The sequence below is a fragment of the Callorhinus ursinus genome, unplaced genomic scaffold (genome assembly GCF_003265705.2).
Source record: "Callorhinus ursinus isolate GAN/ISIS: 27379988/994484 unplaced genomic scaffold, GSC_fseal_2.0 scaffold16, whole genome shotgun sequence".
NCBI classification, from domain to species: domain Eukaryota; kingdom Metazoa; phylum Chordata; class Mammalia; order Carnivora; family Otariidae; genus Callorhinus; species Callorhinus ursinus.
The window spans coordinates 41926781-41950393 of NW_027397078.1; the positions used below are offsets into that span (position 1 = coordinate 41926781).

At 51.8% G+C, this 23613-nt stretch overlaps 1 protein-coding gene across 2 annotated transcripts in view; it reads left to right on the top strand.

Annotated features, from left to right (window-relative positions):
- The first annotated feature begins 29 nt into the window (after nt 1–29).
- Nucleotides 30–23613, top strand: part of PRKX (protein kinase cAMP-dependent X-linked catalytic subunit) — a 78666-nt gene continuing 55082 nt past the window's right edge. The window contains exon 1 of one of the 2 annotated variants that reach the window (XR_012381080.1): nt 30–424. Coding sequence is in view for 1 of the 2 variants with exons in the window: in XM_025857851.2 (XP_025713636.1) it covers nt 250–424 (175 nt within the window). In the remaining variant the exon portion in view is untranslated. The remainder of the gene's footprint in view (nt 425–23613) is intronic. The other variant, XM_025857851.2, reaches the window with a different exon arrangement.

Genomic DNA, 23613 nt, shown 5'->3' on the forward strand with positions numbered 1-23613 from the left:
CGAGGCCGCCGGCTACTCCCACCGGCTGTTACTGCTACTGCTGCAGTGAGCGCCGCCCCGCGCCCCGCCATTGTCCCCGCCGCTCCGCCAGTCGCGCCGGGCCGCGGACCGGGAGGCGGGGAACGCGCATGGCTGGGCGTCGCTGATGCCGCCGCCGCCGCCGCGCCGCCCTCCGAGGCTGCGTCCCGGGAAGCCCGGACCTCCGCGCTCCCCGGCCCGGCCCGGCGCCCCGGACTGGAGCGCGCGCCCATGGAGGCGCCCGGGCTGGCCAAGGCGGCCAAGGCGGCCGCGACGGACCCCGAGCCTCAGGGGGGCCGTGGGGAGACCCCCGACGGGGCGCCCGCGCTCTGCCCCAGCCCCGAGGCGCCCTCGCCCGAGCCGCCAGCCTACCGCCTGCAGGACTTCGACACGCTGGCCACCGTGGGTGAGTAGGGAGCGCGGGGAGCCGGCCCGCAGGGTTCCCCGGCGCCGCCCGGGACGCTGGCGTCAGACAAAGGGCCGGTGTGCGGTCGCCCGGCCGCCTCCCTGAGCCGCGGCCCTGCCGGGTCCCGTCGGCTCAGGGCGTCCGCGCGGGCCGGCCGTGCGCCCCTGGACGCTCGGGCGCTCCCAGAGTTGGAAGGGTGTTCCCCCCACCCCAGCTCCCGAGAGCCTCCCCAAGTGCCCGCGCTCTGCCCCGCGCCCCAGGAGGCTCCTTATTCAGAACTCAGCCCCCCTCCTCCCTCGATCCCCCTGGTGTCTGTGCCACCGGACGTCACAAAACTTCCTGGGGGTCACCTCATACGGGGCACCTGGCCCGCCCTCCCAGCCAGGGGCCCCTAGGGAGAGAAGCGGCGGCCCAGAGGCACCTGCGGAACTCTGCTTGGCCAGCCTCCCTCTGCCCAGAGGCACGATGCTCCCGCGTAGACTTTAGACCTCGCCAGGGTCTTGGCGGGGACAGGTGTCTTGGGGCGCAACGGGGGCGGGAGTGGGCGGGGGGGGGGAACAGCCGGCGCTGCAGATGAATTACCCTTCCCCGACACGGCGCGAGCTTTTCATCTCGTGCATCTAAGTTGGCAGTGTTGATCAGGCACGGATTTGCTTTTGTCTTCTCCCCTTTGAGTGTGGTCGCAGTTGGGCGTCTAGAAATAGTTTCCAGTCTCCCCCCCAACCCCATCGCGCCTGAATTCCGAAAGGCGCTGGGATATCAGGGGGCCGCCCCGACGGGGCTAGAGAATCCCCACCCCAGGTCGGAGCTGGGTTCGAGTGCTGGGCGAAACCCGCTCTAGCTTCTTAGCAAGTCTTTGTTGCTCCCGGGGCGTTTCGGACGCGGGTTGCTCTTCGGCGAGATAAATGGGGCCGGGGACAAGCCACATGTCATCGAGGGGTGGTGGTGTTGACGGACTTTTCCCGGGTCCCCTGCCCCTCTTCTGGAAAGGAGGAAGCTGCGCAGGGAATCAGGAAGCCGGGGCTCAGGGTCACGGCCTAGGGTTGAATCAGAGCGAGAGGCACGGCCAGATTGGCATTGTAACCAACCGTCAGCAGAGAGGGACACTTCTCTTTTCGGTTCCTGGTCTCCCTGTGCTTGGGAGGGAGGGGTCTTCAGGAAACCTGATGCGGGAAGGAAGGCATGCATAGCAGGGCGCCTTCTCTACCTCTGTGCTTCTCTCTCTCTCCCTGTCAGCCACCTCCTTTCCCTTCTGTTTGTCTTTGTGTCCCTCTCTCCTTCCCTCCCCCTGGGAAGCTGGGGCTGATGGAAAAGCAGGCAGTGTTTTGCGGGGCTGCAAGGTGGGACAAACCCAGCCCGTGCGGCGACACTGGGAGTAGATGGAGACGCGAGTGAACATTGGAAAGTTGGTAGAAGACCCGCCATGCCTTGGCACACAGAACCTCCAGTTGTATTTCTTTTGGGCACACACATGGGTCTATTGTCAAAGGTGCCAGGGCTGGAGGCCAGGGGGGTCAGCAGGGTGTGGGCAGGCTGGTGGGCCGTCGCCGTGACCCGATCCGGTGCCTGCAGTCACGTGGGGCCCTGTGGGCGCTGCCAAGTGGGCACGGGGTGGCCAGCCACTCATCTTGTCCTTAAAAATAGAATGCCACCGCCTCTGGGGACTGAGAGGGGCGTGCAGGGGAGGGCGACTTCTTCCACTGGTCTTTGCCGCTTGATGAAGAGGATGTTTGTTCTCCAAGGATAACTTCCTGTGGGCTGTAACGGGAGAGCCAGACTGTGGACGTTCACCTTGTTGCAACAGCAGGGTGTAGACGTGTGTGTGTGTGTGTGTGTGTGTGTGTGAGAGAGAGAGAGAGAGAGAGAGAGAGAGGGAGAGACACACACACACACACACACCCAGGTGTATATGCAAGAGACAGAGACTAAGCCTTAAGGAATCCCCAGCCTTCCCGAACCGTCCCAATCCTGTGTCGGAGCCACAGTGCCCACCAGCTGGAGGTCACTTCCTAAGGCGCAGTGGGTCCCAGAGAGGGGCCAGGCTGAGCTCTGCCCCTGCAGTTAGAACCTGGCCTCCTTGCTGTCCCCCGTGCCGGCCAGGCACCCATGGGTCCCGCGTGGTCCAGGGACTCCTGTATGCGCTTTTCCAGTTGAGCAATGCAGCTCTCCTTGACGGGAACCCAACCCTCATGCAGAGCAAACCCACAACATGCAAACACCCTGAACCTCTCTTGGCTTTTCTTTAGTAGCACCTGCGCCTCGGAACCTTCGATCCAGGAGGAGTGAGGGTGGAAGGACGCCGCTGGGCTTCGTCCTTGCTGCGCACAGTCCTACCCGTGTGTTTTGCTGTTTCCCTCACCCACTGGTGCACTTTTGTGGTTTTCATTCCGCACTTCTGCCTGTGAGCTGGGCACGGAGGGGAGGCTCCCGAGGGGCAGACATGCTGAGTCACAATCGCAGACACACGGTTTGTGGTGATGTGGGTATTTCAGCGCAGGTAGGACGGAGCCGGTGAAGACGCCTGGGCTTCTGCCGGATTTAGCCATGCCCGCAGTGGCTCTTAGACAGCCCACCTGTTGGGGAGGGACCCTCCGCTCAAGACCTAGCTGCAAAGGGACGGCCGCGTCCCCGGGGCGGCCCCTGGAGATAGAAGGAGGAGGAAAGTTGCACACTGGGCGTCTCTGAGCATTCTAGATCAACCCGATTGCCCAGAAATCCGGATAGTTAGGAAGAAATCTCAGCTTAGCGTTGCTGCAAAATCTTCCAGAGCAGGGAAGCCACGTTGGGGGGTGTCTGGGCTGAACTGTGATTTCCTAGCTTGAGAAACGGGCTCAGAGCAACCGGACGGCTCCCCGGACGGGAAATGGTGTACAAGCCCGTTCTCCGCACTTCTCGTCCACACGACCATGCTTGGTTTATTCCCGTGATGACGGACAACGTGCTGCTAAAACAAAGTAATAGGTTTTGAGATAATTATAGACTCCCAGGGCATTCCAGAATCTGTGCCCGGCGTCCCGTGCACCCTTCACGGAGCTTCCCTCTGTGGCGACATCCTTGGTGACAGTGTCAGAACCAGGACGTCGGTGTCGGTACCATCCTGCTGAGAGGCCACAGATTGTGTTCGGTGCCCCTTGGTTTTTGCAGGCTCTGCTCTGAGTGTGTGGGGGGGGGCTATAGCTGCCGTTCTGTGCAGTTTTATCTTGTGCCTTTATTTGGCAGCCAACACCCCCAAATCGAGGGCACAACTAATTCCCTCAACACAGACTAGTGGCTTCTGCTTCTCACCTGTTATTTACTATTGCATAGAATGCGTTGGGCAAGTTGCATTTCCCTTAAGACCCATGACACCTTCCTTCACAAATGACTAATTATAGATGGTTCTCTCTCAAGTACTCGTAATCGGTTTCCTCCACAGTGATAGGGTTTTCTCCTGTGTTGTCCCCCTCCAAATTGGCCGTGGGTTCGCTCCCTCTGACCTGGGCTCTTATTTGCCCCCAAATATCACACCAGCACACCTCCAGAAGGAGTGGACTTGGGAAGGACTTGGGAACCAGTGTGGTTTTGCCGGGCACATAAATGAGCGGTCGGTCATACGGGCGGTGTTGACATAAGCCATTTTATAAGGAAGTGCTTGTTGCTTAACAATACACAGAAAATTGAGATTACCCTTTAATCTGTCCGTCCATCAGGGGCGCGGCAGGGTAACTTGAGAACGCACGCAAGCGGTGGTTTCCGTTTGACAGCATTACGGGAACTTCAAAAATGAGATGACATACTAGAAAAGAGAGTCTTCCCAAGGACAGAAGTCCTACACGTTGTTGCCCTCCATTTTTAAAAAATTGAGGTAAAATTTACCCAACATAAAACAGATCCTTTTTCAGTGAGCCATCCGTGTGAGTTTCGTACATTCAAAAAGTTGCGCGACCAGCACCTCTGTCTACTTCCAAAACATTCTTGTCACGTCCCCACAGGAGACTCCATCCCCATGAGCTGTCACTCCTCGACCCATTCCCCCCAGCGTCCGGTGACCAGGAATCTGCTGTCTCCATGGACTTACCAGTTCTGTGTACTTCATTCTGCGAGTGCTTTTTCTTTCTCCCTTGCCATCTCCAAGGGCATGAGGGTCCAGTGGGAAGAGAAAAGAGAACATGGGGAGATGCAGAGCTCAAATTTCCCTGATCAAGAGGTAAGAGAAAAACTCACCCAAAAGATCAGATGGACAAACCGGGAATAAAAAAAATGTGCAGCGGGAATGATGAGCAAACACATGCACATAACCTCTACTGTCCTGAGGTGAGTAGAGTACCCCCCCCGCCCCGCGAATTCACGTCCTCCCTCTCAGAACTCAAATGGGACCTTACTTAGAAGTAGGCTCCTTGCAGTTGCAGTTAGTTAAGGATTGAGATGAAGTCCATTGTACTAGGGTGGCCCTAAATCCAATGACAGGTGTCATTGTAAGAGACAGAAGAGGAGACATAGATACAGAAGAGAAGTCACGTGAGGACAGACACAGAGTCACGGACGGGGTCACAAGCCCAGGGACGCCTGGAGCCCCAGAAGCTGGAAGAGGCAGGAAGGACCCTCCCTTGGAGCCTCAGGAGGGAGCATAGCGCCGCCCCGCCTGGATCTCAGCGGCCCTGCCCCGTCTGGATCTCAGACTTCTGGTCTCCAGAGCTGGGAGGAGGGCATGAATTCTTGTTGTTTTAAGCCACCAGGTGGTGGCAGCCCTAAGACACCTAATTAGAAAACTAATACACCTGCCAGAGAGGATTGCAGAGCTGACGTCTAGGCTGCTTTAGACCATGGTGTCTTAGGTCCACGAATTGGTTTCCCCAAATCCTTGGAGGTGCACAACATCCAACTACAAGTTGGACGATGCTTTCCATGGGCGGCCTAATCCTAGAGATAGCGTGCGGATGTGGTTAATACAGGAGATCCATGTGTTTATTTTCGAAGACGGGGCATCCGGAACTCACTGCTTGAGGATGGTCATCCCCGGAGCTAGATGGAATAGAGCCAGGAACTTGCTCTTCTTCTGCCTCTACTTCTGCTCCATTGCAACCATCCCCTTCCCCCCAGAGAGTAGCCAGGTGAGGCTTGCACACGGTGTCTACTTCATCTCATCACTCCCTTTTGCAAATGCATGGCTTTCCTGCATGGCCAGGCCAAGGGGTGCCATCTTGAATCAGTTTTGACCTTGGGCAGCCATAACAAAATACCATCAACCAGGTGGCTCATAACACAACTTTATTTTTCAGAGCTCTGGAGGCCAGAAGTCTTGAGGTCAGGTTGGCAGAGCGTGGATGGGTTCTGGTGAGCACTCTCCCTGGCTTATAGGTGGTTTCCACCCTGCACTGTGTGCTCATACGGTGGGAAGGGAGATAGGAGAAGCAAGCTTCCTTGTGTCTACTATAAGGGAACTAAGTTCATCATAAGGGACCCCATTCTCATGGCCTCATCTAATCTTAATTACGTCCTAAAGACCCGCTTGCACGTGTAAATACTATTATATTGGGAGTTAGTGCTTCGTTGTATGAAACCGGGGAGGGGGGCGATGGCACAAACATTCAGTCCACAATACTCGGTTTTACTCCTCGTTATGTGTTGTCCTGACTTCCTTCTCCTGATCTCCTACCTTTGGGGTGCAGGTGGCTGCCCCAGCAGCAGACTTCCCTCGTCTCATCCTGGAATCTGCGGGGGAGGATGCCTCCCTCCCCGTGTCTGTCAGAGACAACCCTCCTCGTCCCTGCTTGTGTCACCCCCGTGGGTGGGGGCATGGCACCCTGATGGTGGGCTCAGATCTGCTTCCTGGGTGAGTTCCTCCTCAGCTGGGGACAACCTGGGAGGCTGCCTTTGTCACTGGGAGACGTGGACATGTCCTGGGTGCCAGCAAGCCTTGCCGCCTGGTTTCACCGGTGATGACGCTGCTGACCACAGTGTTCTTTCTGAGAGATTAACATGTTACGGTTTCTCTGAAAATGACTTTCAGTCTCTGGGAGGGACACCGTGGGGCTCTCTCTATATTTCCCCCAAGGTTTTTTTTTCAGATGACCACAATGTCATGACCTTCACCTCCCTTGGGAAACTCATCTTTTCCTTTTTTTCTTTTTCTTTTCTTTTTTTTTTAAGATTTTATTTGACAGAGACACAGCGAGAGAGGGAACACAAGCAGGGGGAGTGGGAGAGGGAGAAGCAGGTGCCCCCCTGCTCCGAGCAGGGAGCCCGATGCGGGGCTCGATCCCAGGACCCCGGGACCATGACCTGAGCCGAAGGCAGATGCTCACCGACTGAGCCACCCAGGCGCCCCTCATTTTTTTCTTTGGAACTCTATACCCGCTGTTTCTTGCTGGGAAGGGGAGTAAAGTACTGGATAACCAGGGTTGGCGGCGTTGTGATTGTAGATGGGGTGGGCGCCAGGCAGAGTACTGTCCTCTCCCTTGATCTCACAAGGATGTGCACGAGGGGAGCTGGCTGCTGGGTTTGGGGCTTTCTGCCCCCCCTTCTCGGCACTGTCCGCTAAGTGTCGGCAGCACGGCGGTCCCCTGCCCTGTGTGGTCCTCTGCGCAGCAGGGTGGGGGCGGAGACGTCTCCGGGGCTGTTTGCTAGCTGGTGTCTTCTGGCAGGGGTCGTCCCTTTCCCCAGGATCACGTGGCTCGCGATGACATTGCAGTGCCTCGCTGCGGAGCTAATGGGTTGTATTGTGTTCGGCATGGCCCGTGTGCCATAGAGGGCGGCTGCCTGTAATGCCATCATCCATTCATTTATTCACTCATACACAGGCCAGTTGGCGTGTTCCCACTGGGCCAGGACCTTCCCGGAAAGCCTGAAAGTCCCCCGTGTTGGGAAATCCCTAGGCCCAGGCACCTCTGGATGGTAGTTGGCCCTGCTCACACTGGATATTGGGGAGCAGCTACTGAACGCCAGCCTGCTCTCTGGACGTGGTAGGTCATGGGGAGCTCAACACAGGGGTTCCTGCTTCTTGAGTTTATGTTAGGCTGAGAGAGGTGGACGGTGGGTTCGGGATGTGACACATGCATTTGGTGGTGGCTTCGAAGGCTGTCAGAAGTCTGGGGGAGCACGGAGCAGCGCCATGGGGATTGGAGCAACAGAGAGCCGAGGAGGGGTCAGGGGACACGCAGAGGGTACGGGGTCTACACTTCCCAGAAGGAGAGGTTTGGTCAAGTCCTGGAAGATGAGGAGGGGGCTAGCCGTGGGGACACCCGGGGAAGACTGTGGGCACAGTGGCTGCTCCTCAGCCTTGAGCGGCAGCAGTATCCCCTGAAGGGCGTGTGTGAACATAGATGGCCGGCCCACCCTGTCAGACTTTCTGACACCCCAAGATGGAGGGGGGCCTGAGACTCTGCATTTCTAACCAGCCCCCATGCTGCTCCTATTCCTGCAACGTGCTTTGGAGCTACGGGGTGACCTCAGAGCCCACCGGGCATGTGCTAGCAGCTCTCAGAAGGTTACTGTGGCTGGTGTGGGATGGAGCAAGCAGAGATGTGAAGACGCAGAGCTTCCCTGCGGGGCCTGTGGTGTGTGTGTCCTCCGGTCGGCTTTCCTGGAATCGGGTGCAAGGAGAAAGTAGGTGGGCAGGGGGAGGGTATGTTCTGTGGTGTGTCTCCTTACAAGGACACTTAGAGGTGGTCTGTAGGATGAGGGCCCCACCCTGATGACCTCATTTCACCTTTATTCCTTCCTTGGAGGTTCATCTCCCTTCCAAATACAGTCACACGGGGATTTAGGCCTTCAAGGCATGAATTTTTTTGCAGGGGGCTGGGGGCAGATGGACACAGACATGCAGTCTGTAACAGTGATGTAGAGAAGAGTCATGTATAACTCCCAGGTTTTTGGGTTAAATAATTAGGAAACCAGCACTGCCATCAGGCAACATAAGGGGGGCTCTGGATGGAGCAGTGTTTGGGAGAGAAGATCCCCACATCATCACCGTCACCTTTATCCATGTCTCTCTCTTCCACCCGCCCACGTTCTACCTCCTCTACCGTATTGATCATCTTAACCATCGTCATCATGACCATCATCGTCATCATCAATCACCAAGGTCGTCGTCATCAGGACCATTGTGACCACCTTCATCACTACCTTCCGTTCAACGCCCGCCCACACCCTACCACTCTCTACCATCTTCAGCATTATTTCTACCATCATCATCACCTCTGACACTCACTTTTTCTTTGAAATTCACATAACATAAAATTGTTATACAGTGAACAATTCAGGGGCAGTTAGCACATCCACAATGTGCAAGCATCCCTTCCATCTAGTTCTTTTTTTTTTAAAATTTTTAATTATGTTCATCACCATACAGTACATCATTAGTTTTTGATGTAGTGCTCCCTGATTCATTGTTTGTGCATAACACCCAGTGCCCCACGCAGAACGTGCCCTCTTTAATACCCATCACCAGGCTAACCCATCCCCCACCCCCGCTCCCCTCTAGAACCCTCAGTTTGTTGTTCAGAGTCCTTCGTCTCTCATGGTTCGTCTCCCCCTCCGACTTACTCCCCTTCATTCTTCCCCTCCTGCTATCTTCTTCTTTTTCTTTTTTCTTAACCTTCCATCTAGTTCTCAAACACTTCCCTCAGCCCCAAAAGAACACCCTGTACACATTACACCTGTGAAACTTCTAATGCATCAGAGATACTTCTGTCCCCTTGGAGCTCCCATGATGCGGTAGTCTGGCGTCACCCCAGGTGGATTTGGCTCATCAGCTCGGAGGATCCTTTTATGACAAAGGACAGAAGACTACGGTAATAGTGTGAAGACCATCTCTCTGCTCATCCTGGCAGTACCTCTCCCTCCCATCGTCTTGTGCATCACCACCCACCCATCACTCTTTTCTTTCTCTCCGGTCAGTTGTAACTGTCACATAAAGGTGTTGGGACTGAGATTTAAGCAATGCCCACCAGAACCCATCAACTCAAAAGTTTCTTTGTTAATTCAAGTAGCACCTTTCCCAGACCTCTGCATGGGCGGTGGGCATTTCTTCCTTCCTTGAAAAGGGAGAGCCCCTGCAGATGAGAGGTGTTGCTCATTCCTGGGGATGCTGTGTGCAGCTCCTGGTGCCCGGATGCACCTGGTGGATTACCTGGGGCGCTGTGCGGGTCTCCTTCATGCTCCATTGAGAAGGGAGACCTTCCATCCCATCTGCTGGGATGTCTGTGTGACTGGGTGTATGCAGCCGGGTCCCTCCGTGTCTCGGGAAGTCACCTTTGGTGACCATTCTGGGGGGTCAGGCAGCCCCACCAACTTTCTAATTCTGTTTATTTTTTTTAAGAATTTTTTAATGGTGGTGATAATGACATAAAATTCACCATTCTAATCAATTTTAAGTGTACACTTCAGTGGCATTAATTCACACTTTTGTGTGACCGTCACAACTGCCTACCTCCAACACTTTTCCGTCACCCCAAACCGAAACTCCACACCCATTTGGAAGTCACTCCCCGAGGCTCTAGTGTCCTCAGCTTTTTTCTCTCCCTATAGCTCATCCCTGTTTCATGACCTGCCTTTCTTATTCTTTTGCTTCTGGAGGCTGGTCCCCCCATCACAGCTCAGGAACAGGGTCTGAGCATTGAAGAACCAACATAGTGTATGAGGTTGGCACTCAGGTTCCTGGATTGAGTGACTGGGACAGAAACCCTGCCTCTTGGCCATCTCTGTGTTCACTAAATGGGGCAGGGCTTCATGATGCATGTGGACCTGGCTTTCCATCCCGCCATTTTCCCCACACAGTCCTTGAGGAGGCATCCGTGAAGGGCTCACACCCACAGTGGTGGAGGTGGTCCTTCGCCACGATGTGCTTCTCCACGTACCTTGGCAGGTGTGTGTTGTGTTTTATTCCGTCCTTTGAGGGTGAGTGGGGAGCTTCAGCCCCGAGCACCTGTGCCTCCTGTCCTCAGTGCATCAACCAGGAAGTAAGCACGCCTCACCAAAGCAAGCTTCGCCATCATCATCAGCATGATGACCATCCAGTCCCAAGCATAGTGGAGGTTTCATCACTCCAGGGATGCATCTGGTGGTGTTAATTGCTTGGATTTGGATCTTATTCCATTCAGTAGACCTAGAGTCTTCTGGCTAGGCTTGTCTTGAGGCTGCTGAGAGCCTTCACCGCGCACTCCACCCCTGCATAGGACACCTCCTTCTGCTAGCTCCGGGGTTAGGGAGGCGGGGCGCAGGGCAGGGTCCCAGAGGCACTCCACTGCAAGGTCACCTTCACTTGTTCTCCTGCTGTGATCTCCCTCATGGACTTTTTCCCCACATTACTCTCCTATGGCTGCTCTAACAAATGACCCCAGGCCTAGTGGCGTAAAACAACATGCATTTTTTAAATCCTGCAGCTCTGCAGGTTAGGGCAGTGGGTGTTCGTGGGTTAACATCAAGGGTCAGCAGGGCTTCGTGCCCTTCCAGAGGCTCCGGGGGTCCTTTCTTCCTACAGCTTCTAGATGCCGTCTGCCTTCTTCGGCTTAGGATGCCTTCATCCTTCTGTGGGGACAGCAGAGTTGGGTCAGAACCTTCTCATGCTGCCATGTCTCTATCTGTGGTTCTTTAATCCCTCCCTCTCGTAACACTTGTAAGGACTCACCCACCTCACCGAGGATCATCCCCCTATTTCAAGTCAACTACTTAGCATTTGTGAGTAGCACCTGGAACGTTGGTTCTCCCTTAAACTAACATATTCACAGGATCTGGGGATTGGGATGTCGACGCCTTTTGGGGGGGAGGCGTTATTCTGTCCATGGCACCTGCTTCCTGTGTGTGCTGTGCGTGCCTCACCTTAGAAGTGGCTTCTAAGAGTGGGCTTCAGAGAGTGGGCTTGGGTGGGGTGGGGTGGGGAGGGCGGCTGCACCCGGCTGTGCCCCGTCCAACTACACCGGCTTCCGTCAACGGACAAACCACCACATTAACGATAAAAAGCTCTTCCATTAGGAGGGGAGGTGCTAGCTCTGACTAGCTATGCATACCGCTGTAAGTGTGTGTGTGTGTGTGTGTGTGTGAGAGAGAGAGAGAGAGAGAGAGACAGAGACAGAGACAGAGACAGAGACGGAGAGAGGTGGGAAGGCAAGTGATTCATTGAGTTAACTGAGCAGCTCACACCCGTCCCCTCCCCTGCCTGGCCGGAACCCTGTACAAGGACTCATTGCCCCCTCTCTGGGACCCGTCCGCTGCAGTGGGCAAGCAGAACCAGTTCTCATGTAACAAGGAGCCCCGGACATGGGATGGCTCAAAGCTGGGAAGACACAGCTTTACCTTCTGGAAGCTTGAGTCTGGGCCCAAATGCACGGTCAGAGGGGAGGCTCTGAACCGGCCTCGGGGTGCTCTGTCCAGGTCACCACATGGCATCCCAGAAGAAGAACTTGTATCCACCTGGAGGGTCGAGATAAGGAACACAGACACAGGATTGTTTGCAAGGAGTCTTGAGCTTGTTGATTAATTCGATAACACATGTGCTTTTTTTTTTTTTTTTTGTAAACTTGGCAGGCTCTTTTTTCTGAGAGAGCTCCTACAAGAATAATAAAATCAACACAATGAAAGCTTCTAAGCAGCTCATTCCGGGAGCGTTCTCCCTTGCTTCTCATGGGTAGGGATCTCTGATTGTATGCTGGGCGGGGTGGACCAGAGAATACACTTTGGCTTCACCATTAGGGCACTTAGATAGGAGTCCAGTTGGCATTTGGAGTACATCTGAATAGCACAAAACATGATAGATACCTCGCCACCGATGCATTTGAAGTTGTCCAGTGAGTTCTCCACTGAAGCATCCTGAGTTTCCAAGGCAGAGCGCCCCGTATTGAGGTTGGAAGTGGGTGCATGTTCCGGGGGTAGAGTCCTTCCTCCTGCTCCCCATGTGCCCTGAGGAGGCCAAGTGGAGATTCTTCAGGGTGGGAGGCCCCCACAGCCCTGAGCATCCTGTGTGCCTGTGTAGGAGTTTCCTGTAGGACACGTCTGGGTAGTCGTTCCGGCCCCTTAGCTCAGCTCAGGTGTCCAGTGGCCACCCCCCCCAACACCGGTTTGCACCTTCCCACCCTGTTTGGTGTAGGCAGCCTGCCAAGGCTGGACCCCAGGCGTCCTGGGACTCTGCCTAACTGGGCAGTTCCGTGTTTGAGAGAAACATGCACCTTGGGCACAGTGTCTTCCGTGTTGACCTTGCTTATCCCCCCTTCCACACTAGGAAATCCATACTGGTTTTTTCAGCAGGTAACAGGAGGAGGGGACTGTCCCACAGACTCCTTGCTGAAATGCACAAGGTCCCACCAGGTAATCACACCCAATGTCACGTGAGCAGGTGTTGTGGGCAGGCGTTGAAAGTCCTTGTCTTGAGGTGGTTGGTTTGCAAACAGTTCTGATGAAGCAGCTCATCAAGGATGTTTGCAGGGCAACCTCTAGAGAGTTCTTTTAAAGTGGTTGACAATTAATTTGGTGGATGATTTCATCCCGCTGGATCATTATCTTGGGAGCCACTCCACAGAACAAAGGACTGTGCAGATGTGGGGCTGGGTGTGGCTGGGCAACAGCCCGGGCTCTGGAGAAAGAAGGTCTTTGTCATGCCTGGGCCCCCCAGGATCTGAGGGGGGAGGGCAGCCAGAAGCGGGGCTGGGTGTGTTCCCAAGTGTGCATGTGTGTGGCTGTGCGTGCTCATGTTGGGGGATTGTCACTGGGCAGTCCCCCCAGGAGGATACTGAGCCAGCTGAATGTTTGGGGACAACTCCAGAGGAGGAAATCATTCTGCAGAGATCCGAAAATCCAGGAAGGGCATTAAGAAGGCAAACTGCCTAGAATGTTCTCTTCTCGGGCATTGGACTCCATTATCATTCCACCTTAAGAAAAAAGCGATGTGTGTAGAAAAATAAAATCAGTAATAATTCCTATTCCCTGCACACTCAAGCATAGTTGTTGTCAAGTGATTTGACTTAGGAAGACTTCTCTTTGCTCGATCCTTAAACAGTTCAGTATTTTATTTTGATGACAGAATCTAGAGTGTCCATTGTATTGATCTTTTCAAGGAACCAGAGTCTTCTTTCTTTGATTTTTTTTTTCTTTTCTTTCTCCTCTGTCGATTTCCTGTTCTTCATTTCACTGATTTCTGCTTTCATTTTTGGTCCTTCTTCCACTTGCTGGTCTGGTCTTTCCCAGATTTTCCTTCCTACAGTGTGTGAAGAACACAGGTCACCAGTCACCTGCTCCAGAAGTGTGTCTCCAGAATGCACTGCATTTCAGGATGGCTGCTCTGAGTTCTGGGGGCTTGTCTTCCTTCAAAAGGAAAATTTGGGGATGCCTGGGTGGTTCAGTGGGTTAAGCATCTGCCTTCGGCTCAGGTCATGATCCCAGGATCCTGGGATCGAGTCCTGCATCAGGCTCCCTGCTCAGTGGGGAGTTTGCTTCTCCCTCTCTGCTGCTCCTCCTGCTTGTGCTCTCTTTCTGTCTGACAAATTAATAAAAACTTAAAAAAAAATAAAAAAGGAAAAGTTGAGTGACGTTGCAATGCGGATTGAGTGCAGTCTGGGCGTTAACTAGAGAATGCCACACAGGGGTTGGGATGCTCTCGGCAAAGCCATCAGTGGCTGCGTGGTCTGGATTCTTCACTTCCTGTATCATCAGGTGGGGGTTCCCGACCTTTGTGAGGGTGAAAACCTACTTCTTTTTTTTTTAAATTTTTTATTGTTATGTTAATCACCATATATTACATCATTAGTTTTTGATGTAGTGTTCCATGATTCATTGTTTGTTCATAACACCCAGTGCTCCACGCAGAATGTGCCCTCTTTAATACCCATCACCAGGCTAACCCATCCCCCTACCCTCCTCCCCTCTAGAACCCTCAGTTTGTTTTTCAGAGTCCATCGTCTCTCATGGTTCCTCTCCCCCTCTGACTTACTCCCCTTCATTCTTCCTCTCCTGTTATCTTCTTCTTTTTCTTTTTTTCTTAAAATATGTTGCGTTATTTGTTTCAGAAGTACAGATCTGTGATTCAACAGTCTTGCACAATTCACAGTGCTCACCGTAGCACATACCCTCCCCAATGTCTATCACCCAGCCACCCCATCCCTCCCACCCCCAACCACTCCAGTAACACTCAGTTTGTTTCCTGAGATTAAGAATTCCTCATATCAGTGAGGTCATATGAAACATGTCTTTCTCTGATTGACTTATTTCACTAAGCATAACATCCTCCAGTTCCATCCACGTCGAAAACCTACTTCTTTATTTACTGGATCACTTACTCTGTGGCATGCTTTTCTCCTTGCCTCGATTAGTGCATGGGACGGGTGCACGCAGTAGTGAACGGAACATACACAGGTGTGCACACACCCATATACAGTGAAAGGTGTTTTGGCTGTTTGGGTGGCAACCCTTGAAAACACTTGCAAACACTATGATTCTTCAGATTTTGGCACACAGTGTGCTTAAACCTGAGACTGGCTGCCATGTTGTATGGGAAAACAACCTCCTCTTCCAAAGCTTGCTGCCCGCCCGGTGTTCTTGATGAGTGCGTGGAACCGCTAATCCCCAGCTCTGCTCCAAAAGCTGGTTTGTCGATTTTTCCTCTGGAACGTCATTGTTCCAGAAACAGCGTCACACACCACACTTGGGGTTCCAGGCTCCTTAATTTGTTAGCATAGAAAAGATGCCTTACCTGTAAGGAGCATCACATGGTCCTAGGAAAACGTAAAACACGATTCTTGTGAAAGTAGCGATTCGGCAAAGGAATAACTCAGTTGTGGGAAAAGCAGCAGTGTTGGATGTGGATGGTTGACAGAAGGCAGATTTCCCACAGAGGAGGCGATAAGACAGGGGGAGCGGTTCATCAGGACTCTTGAGGAATCTGGATAGTGTCTCTTTATTGACTTTATTTTTTCTGGCGTTGAACTTCACGTCCCAAAGGGGTGGCGTGTAGTGGTTGCTTGATACGGGTCTGACTTTTCACGGACCCACCGTGATCAGGCTTGTGTGGAACTGTGCCTTGGGTCAAGAACATGCTGTGTGGCTCCAGCCGGGTGAGAGTCAGGCACGGGATGTAGCAGATGGACCCTTTCCTTGTTTTCTTGGTTTGTGTTGGGATCCCAACGCGCTTGCCGCGTACCTGGCTCCCCTGCATGATGAGAAGATGAAGGATGGATTCTTACCCTAATGTAGGGACATGGGGGATAGTTTCCGATTCCTCTCTTGGACCCTCAGGCCCCTTCCCTCCCAAAGCCTCCTGGGGGATGATGCAGGAGCGCGTAGTCATGGGGGAAGGAGGATTGAGCGATGGGAACTGGAAATCCCCGGGGATGGGGAGGGAAGGGTGGAGGGAGATGGTTAGAGGGAGGCACATTTTCATCATCATGTTGTCCAGGGGTGCCTTGGCTCCTGGAGGAAAGGTTGTGGCTTAACGTGGGAACCCTTAGGAACACGGAAAGGAAGGCTTTCTACATCTGACTGTGATACATCTGGGAACATGTTCTTCACTCAAGACTTCATGATGCCTGGACTTAGTACATGGTGCTGTGACATGATCACAGAGTAAGCACCATACGAGAATGAAAAAGGCACATCGTACAGCCTTAGAAACTAAGTGGTTGTGTCCTTTGCAGAGCAGAAACTAAAAACACGCTAAGCCGTTTTCGTCGTGTTTGCAGAATGGTGCCATGTGCAAAACACTCCATTTAACGCCTCTTGAAAGACCTTGTTGGTTGCCTGATGGGTTGAGACAGTGAGCTCATCGCTGAGATCCAAGTAGTTCTCCAAGTGGGGACCGGGGACCCACGGCATTCCCGGGAAACCTTCTGGGGTCAAGTGTCCTTTTGTAGTATTATGGAGATATTATTTGTCTTTCTCTCTCTCTCTCTCTCTCTCTCTCTCTCCCCCCCTCTCTCGCCTGGGCGTGTGGTGGTTTCCGGAGGCTCCCTGAGCTGGGATGGTATCACCTCTGACCATCAGTGGAGTGTCCTTGCTCGCTGTTGGGTTTTAGACATTTCTGCTTTCCTTGCTAATATGGTTACTATCTCCAGAGAGTGACGCCCACAAGCAAACAGACATTGGTTACGATCCTCCATTGGTGTCTGAATATCTGTGCCAAAGAATCTTGAGATCAGGGAGTTTGAGAACTGCTGTTTTAAACCAATGACCTGGTCTAAGAGGGTCTTGATTGAGCACCGACAGTGACTGATTCATGGTGATTCCTGTATCCAGAGGGTCTTCAGAGAATGAACTGCCTCATTGTGCCCTGAGAACGAGGCTTGAATTCTCATTTTTCATCTTACTCCACCCAAGTGAAGTGGTCACTTTGTTCAAAATTGAATCCTACTAATTGCATTGCTTCTTTGGAACTCTGGATGTCCCCATCGCAGTGGGGGTTTGGGTTAGCTTCGCAAAGGCATCATTTAGGCTGTTCTGAAAGTGGTTATTAGCACGTCCCATGTGCAAGGAGCTGCAGAGTTTATTTGGGGGACATAAAAAGATAGGATGCAGTTTACATTTCCAAGAATCTTACTGATACAAATAACTAAGAAAAGGTCAGTGTGTTAAGGATTGTAATCAAGGTGCCAAGAAGGAACTAAGATCTGATAGCAGATGTTCCAGGCTGAGTAGGGTTTGGGTAAAAACAACTGGGGAGGAAGCATGCAGCTTCTGGGCGTTCCAGGACCTGGTTCTCCTAATGCTTTTGCTGTCAGAACCCCCAGCCTCACTCACATACGGAAACTTTCTCAGTCATTCTTTCTGGTATCCGTCTCATTCTTAAATGGGAAGAGACCACAAACCCGGTGTTTATCAGGAGGTTACACTGTGTGAGGCATCGAGATAAGTAAAGACATGTGATCCCAGGAAAAGCAGATAATTCAAGGTGCCTAAGAAAAGACTGATTAAAACAAAAAGAGGAACACAGGAGACATTTAAAAAATAAGTCTTGCTTTGAGTCCTGTTTTCAGGGAAGTTTGAGAAGATACCGTTCCCATCGACAAAAATAGGATGTGACAGCGAAAGAGAAACAGTTTTAAATGGGTTTGCTGAAAATGTAAATAATTAAAAAAGAAAATTCCCCCAAATCAAAGGGTTCCCTTGTTCATGCTTGTGCCTTCAGTTATCACCGTGGAGGTATTGGCTCCCAGATGCACAGCTCAGATCTAGACCTTTCTCTTGAGTGAGCGCTGGAGGGCATGTCTCCAAAGCAATGCCTGTTGGGAGGTCCATGTCTCCCTGAAAGCTAGGAGGCCCGTTGTCATACCTTCCTGTGGCTGTCCTGACAAATCTCTGCAAATCTAGTGGCTTACAAGAGCAGAAATTTATGCTCCTACAGCTGTGGAGACCAGAGTTTGAAATCCAGATGGGGCAGGACCACTGAGATCCAGGTGGGGCAGGGCCATCCTACCTTCCCAAGGCTCCAGGGGAGGGTCCTTCCTGCCTCTTCCAGCTTTTGGGCTCCAGGCATCCCTGGGCTGGTGATCATTGTCCCTCCCATCTCTGCCTCTGTCTTCATGTGGCTTCTCCTCTGTGTCCGTGTCTCTTCTGTCTCTTACAAGGACCCTTGTCATTGAATTTAGGGCCACCCTGATCCAGGATGACCTCTTCTTGAGTCTTTGACTTCATTACATTCTGCAAAGATGCTGTTTCCAAATAATACCACATTCACAGTACTAGGGTTCAGGACATGGACATACCTTTCTGGGGGGGACACAATTCAACCCACTACACCCTTCATCCTCAACATGCCCACAGGGTGCCACATAGAACTGTTGAACCTTCTTCCCCCAAACCAAACAACTCAGCAGATCCCTTGCACACCTGCCAGGGTTTCTGGTCCCTAACTGCTCAGATGCTGAGTACCCCCCCCCTCTGCATTCTTATCCACTCTCCCTCTTCTGGCCTCACCCCACTCATCTTCTTGGCTCTGCCTCTCCCTGTCGCCACCCACTCTCCACCCTTGGCTCTAGCCTCCGCCCTGATTGGTACCACAGCCCCCACACCGCCCTGGCTATTCCTTGCACTGGCTTCTCCCATGACACGGACATCTTTAAAGAAAAACAAAAGCATGCAGAACCCAAAGCCACGCACACAGGCATTTCCTGGTGTCATTGTGTGATTTCCTGCTGCCCTTGGCATGAAGAGCTCACTCAAAGGGTTGCACAGTGCCTCCCTTCTCTTGCTCTGCTCCTAGTATTTTCTCCCCGCTCCGAAATCCCAGTGCTCTGTGTGGCTCCTGCCTCATGTCCTTCACTTCTCCCAGTCACCCGACAAAGTAGCCTTCAGTCTGCCCCCCACTCTCCAGTGTCCATTTGAAACTTCCTCAGAAGGAAATGTCTTGGGCGCCCGGGTGGCTCCATAGGTGAAGCATCTGCCTTAGGCTCAGGTCATGATCCCAGTGTCCTGGGATCAAGTCCCACATCGGGGAGTCTGCTTCTCCCTCTGCCCCTCCCCTCCGTTCATGATCTCTCTGTCACATAAATAAAATCCTAAAAAAAATGTCTTTTCTGACCCTTAACATACTCGTTTCTTCCTCTATACACCTGTCTTACGAAGTCATCAAACCTGAGCAAGCTCATGAAACCCAGATGAGCTCATCAATGTTGTTAGAGCTATTATAATTAATGCTTACCTATAATTAATGTCTACCTTTCCGGCCCGATTGTAACTAACCGCAGGGAATGCGGGAACCAGCCTTATGTTGTTCATTGCTGCTTTGGAGTCATGCAAAACACCTGACACACAGTCAAATACCAATAGCGGGGGGAAAGAACGCCGAACCTCATTAGATTGACTGGGTCTTCGTTCAGAGAGTGAGGTCATACTCATTCCACCAACTGCCTAACTCATTTGTGGTCATAGATGGAGTTTTCTAAATATTTCTAACCTGGCAGTTGACCCTGATAACAAGAACTGAGTGTGAGCTGAATGGTAGAACTTTAAAGCTGTCCAATATGGTAGCCCCTAGCCCCATGGAATACAATAAGGGTATTGTCTCAGGAGCTGCACTTCAGATCCTCAGGGGCCCCCTGTGAGCGTGTGCCTACTGTAGAGGACAGCAGGATGTAGAAGGTTCCTGCCCCATGGGAAGTTCTCCTGGGCATTGGGTCCTAGCTGGGGGTGATTCTACCCCCACTGGACACTTGGCAATGTCTGGGCCTTATTGATGCTCATAACTGGAGTTTGGGAGGCCGGGATGAGGGCATTTGGTGGAGGAAACTCTGCCTTAGCAAGAGAGATTCTCTAATTTGTCTGTCCATCCATCCCTCGATCCGTCCCTCCATCCCTCCACTTATCCCTCCMTCCATCCATCCATCCATCCATCCATCCATCCATCATCCATCGGTCATCCMTCCAYCCAYCCATCCATCCTCCMTCCATCSSTCCMTCCCTCCMTCCMYCCATCYATCCMTCCMTCCRTCCMTCCSTCCMTCTATCMTCCMTCGGTCMTCCCTCCATCCAYCCATCCATCCMTCCMTCCATCCMTCCMWCCATCCATCCATCYATCCATCCWTCCATCCATCCATCCATCCATCCATCGGTCATCCCTCCATCCACCCATCCATCCCTCCCTCCATCCCTCCCTCCATCCATCCATCCATCCATCCATCCATCCCTCCCTCCATCCCTCCCTCCCTCCATCCATCCATCCATCTATCATCCATCGGTCATCCCTCCACCCACCCATCCATCCATCCATGACAGATGTCAATCATCTGTCATCTATCATCTGGTTGTGTATCTATGTTCTAGCAATCACTTGGCAGTGGTTTTCAACCAGTGGTATTTCTGCTGCTCAGTGGACACCTGACAAGGTCAGGGGACATTTTTGGTTGTCACAACTGGGTATAGGATTGCTTCTGGCATGTGGTGGGTGGAGACCAGAGACGTTGCTCAGCGCCCTAGATTGCTCAGGATGCCCCGCCCTGGACAGTCATCCAGCCCCAAATGTCTGCAGCGCTGAGGTTGAGACACCCTGATCTAAAGGGCAATACATTCTGGGGCATTTCGAGGGTGACTGTGACATTCCATCCCATCCTGGATGCAGTGTAGGGCTTCGTCTTTAACCTGGCCAGCGTTTCTTGGGAACGTTTGAAGACCCACCTTTGTTCTTCTTGGTGAAGCCTCACGGGAGTGACATTCAGAGCTGCAGATATCGTGCTTATAGGAACACCAGAGCTGAGCCAGGAATTCCAGGCATTTCCCTTGTGGGACATCTGCTTGTGCTGGGGGTGGGCGGGAACTTCCTGTGTTTCTTTATTCCTTCGTGATTATCCATTCTGTATCTTTGATAGGGGACGGGATAATTCAGTAAATAACTTGTAAATAGGAGAATTGTGCTTCCAAAATGTCTCTTCTATTTTTATCTTTTAAAACAGGACAATGTGAAATCGAATGTTGCTTGACTCAGCGAAATTTTGAGGGAGTTATTTGTTTAAAAAAAACAAAAAGCCATCTAGATGAGGAAACTCACAAAACAGCCCCCCTCCCACCCAGGGCTGAGTTGAATTAGGACCAGTTTTTTTAGCTGATCTTTGAAGTAAATATTCCAAGTTAAAAAAAGAATCTTAATGAGATTATCCAAACCTTCTCTTCTGTAACTTTTGCATATTGAGATATAATTCACAGGTCATAGGATTCACCCTTTCAAAATGTCCAGTTCTGTGTTTTAAGTTCAATCACAGAATTGGCACACTTTTTTTTTAAGGGCCTTTTTCCCATAAAACAGAACTTGTCTGCAACAAGAATTTTAAAAACTGGCTTTTGGAAGGAGGATTGCATGCATTAGATATTTATTATTTCATACATTGTAGCTCATAATCTTTTCTGACACTACCAGGACGGGGAAGTACCAACGAAAACAAGTGAGTTTTACAAAGATATATTCATGCATTGTGGTATAGTGATGACAGTCGAGTCTTGAACAACACGGGTTTGAACTGCGAGGGGTCGCTTATACACGATTTTATTTTTTTACAATAAATGCAGTACGGTACTGTAAATCTATTTTCCCTAGAATTTTATTAATCACCTTTTCTTCTCTGTAGCTCACTTTATTGTAAGAATACAGTAAATAATACATAGAATATACAAACTGTGGGAATCAATTGTTATAAGTAAGGCTTCTGGTCAACAGTAGGCTGTTAGTAGTTAAGTTTGGGGGGAGTCAAAACGGATTTTCGACTGCATGGGGGTTCGGCACCCCTAACCCCCGCGTTATTCAAGCATCAGCTGTATTTTGCCGTAATTCCTTAATGCATCAATTTCATTTACTAGATCACATAAATTTCGCTATTATATAGATAAAACCTTTCTATAGTTCACAGATTTAAAAAAAATCGTGAAAATTATGCTGTGAAATGCATCTCTGTTTTTGTCTCCTGTCTTGTCCCATGACCCCCCCCCCAGTATCCATTTTAGCATTCTGTATCTTTTTGCAGAACATCCTTTCAACACAGAGGAACGACTCTCGCTATGAAGAGGGGACAGATACTGTAATGACCAACAGAGTGCATACTTTTGGCCTCCTTAGGAATTGCATGTTTTTCAGTTGCCTTAAACATTTCCAAGCTCATTTCACCTGTCCAGACAGTGCAGGAGATAGAAACCCTTGGCCTTGGTTGGATGGGGGGGAGAATGGATTCCGGAGAGCTTACAGCCGGGGGGTTCCAGGTAAAGGAGGGTGCTTGCGAACACTTGGACCCCCCTTCACGTCTCCCCCTAGATTTCTCAGGATGTCCAGGTGACTCACCTGAGTCCTAGAGCCTTCCCGCTGTGTAGCAGCCTCCCGTTAGGAGTCCGCTGAGTTCTTTCAGACCACATCGAGCACCTGGTGAATGCAGGTCATGTCATTTTCCACCAAGTCATGCACAGTTGCTGCATCCGGGGCCACGGGGGGGGGGTGAGGACGGGGGGTGTACGATCCTCAGGCAATCTTGGGTCCGAAGCACAGTCCAGATCCCTTGGTAGGTAGCTTCTTGGGTGGGGGGTGTCACCCAAGAAGGGTTGTGGTCAATAACTCCTCGCTACAGACCCCCTGTAGCACCTTCTGCATCTTAATATGCCACGCCATGTGGAAGGAGGAGGAAGGAACATGTTCCCTGGAAACCCAGTACAGACCACAGTGGCTGGCCAAGCAGCAGGCCGGAGGGGGCTCTGCTCACTTCTGGGGGTGCCCCCTTTGGTGTGTGGTTCTCTACAGTCCCGGCACGCATCGAGAAGGCATGCACCACGCCGTTCCTTTCCCACTTCTCTGTAGCCCTGCTAGGAAGCTCTCCCGGAGATTTCCCGTGCGCCGTTGGCCTGATGGCCGTCCCCTCTCCTGCATTTCAGGGGGGACAGGGTCTCCTGCACCCTCCGTCCCTCCCCTGGACCTTGCCTGCCCTGTTTCCTTAACATCTGGGATGCCCATGGGATAGCACAGGGAGCATCCTAATTCAGGAGACACTGCAGGTTCGGAAGAGGTGCAGGACGGGGGTGACGACCAACTGCATGGGTCTTTAACTCAGACATGGCTGTGCCGTCCTTGCATGTCGGGAGGGATTCTCACTTCCCTTTGTAGCAGTAGCAGTGGTATTTTTAACTGCTGTTGTTTGCATGTTACGATTCTACACATGCATGCGGTACTGGGCTCAGGCTCTTGCAGGATGGGAGGTGCACACGGGCTCAGTCTTGCTCTGCTTTCTTGTTTTTTTCTCGGTGAGCCGTAACTCAGGAGTAGTTTTGGCGGTCCCAGTGTTGTGTGGGCTGTTATTACATGAAGCAGGAAATTAATGTTATTGCCAAGTGGGTTTTGGTGAAGTTTCACTTTCGGTTTGGGAAATAGGCTTAAAAAGTAAATTAGTCTCTGTCTCTCTGTTTATAAGCTAGTATCTTTCTGTCCATCTCTCCATCCATCCATCTGTGCATCTCTCTCTTACCTGTCTCATTTATCTTCTCTAGCATCCATCAGTGTACGTACCAACCACCTATTTATTTCTCTGTATTTGTATCTGTTTATCTGCTGGCTGTCTTATCTTTCTATCCATTCGCCGACCCTATCCATCCATCGTTTGTCCCATCTGTCATACTTATATCAACCATTTATCTGTCAGTCATCTGCCTGTGATCTATGTGTCGGTCTGTCTCTATCTCCGAGCTACCTATTATCTTTCCCTCCATGCATCCGTCCATCTATTATCTGTTTTATTTATGTTATCAATCCATCCATCCCTCCATCCATCCCT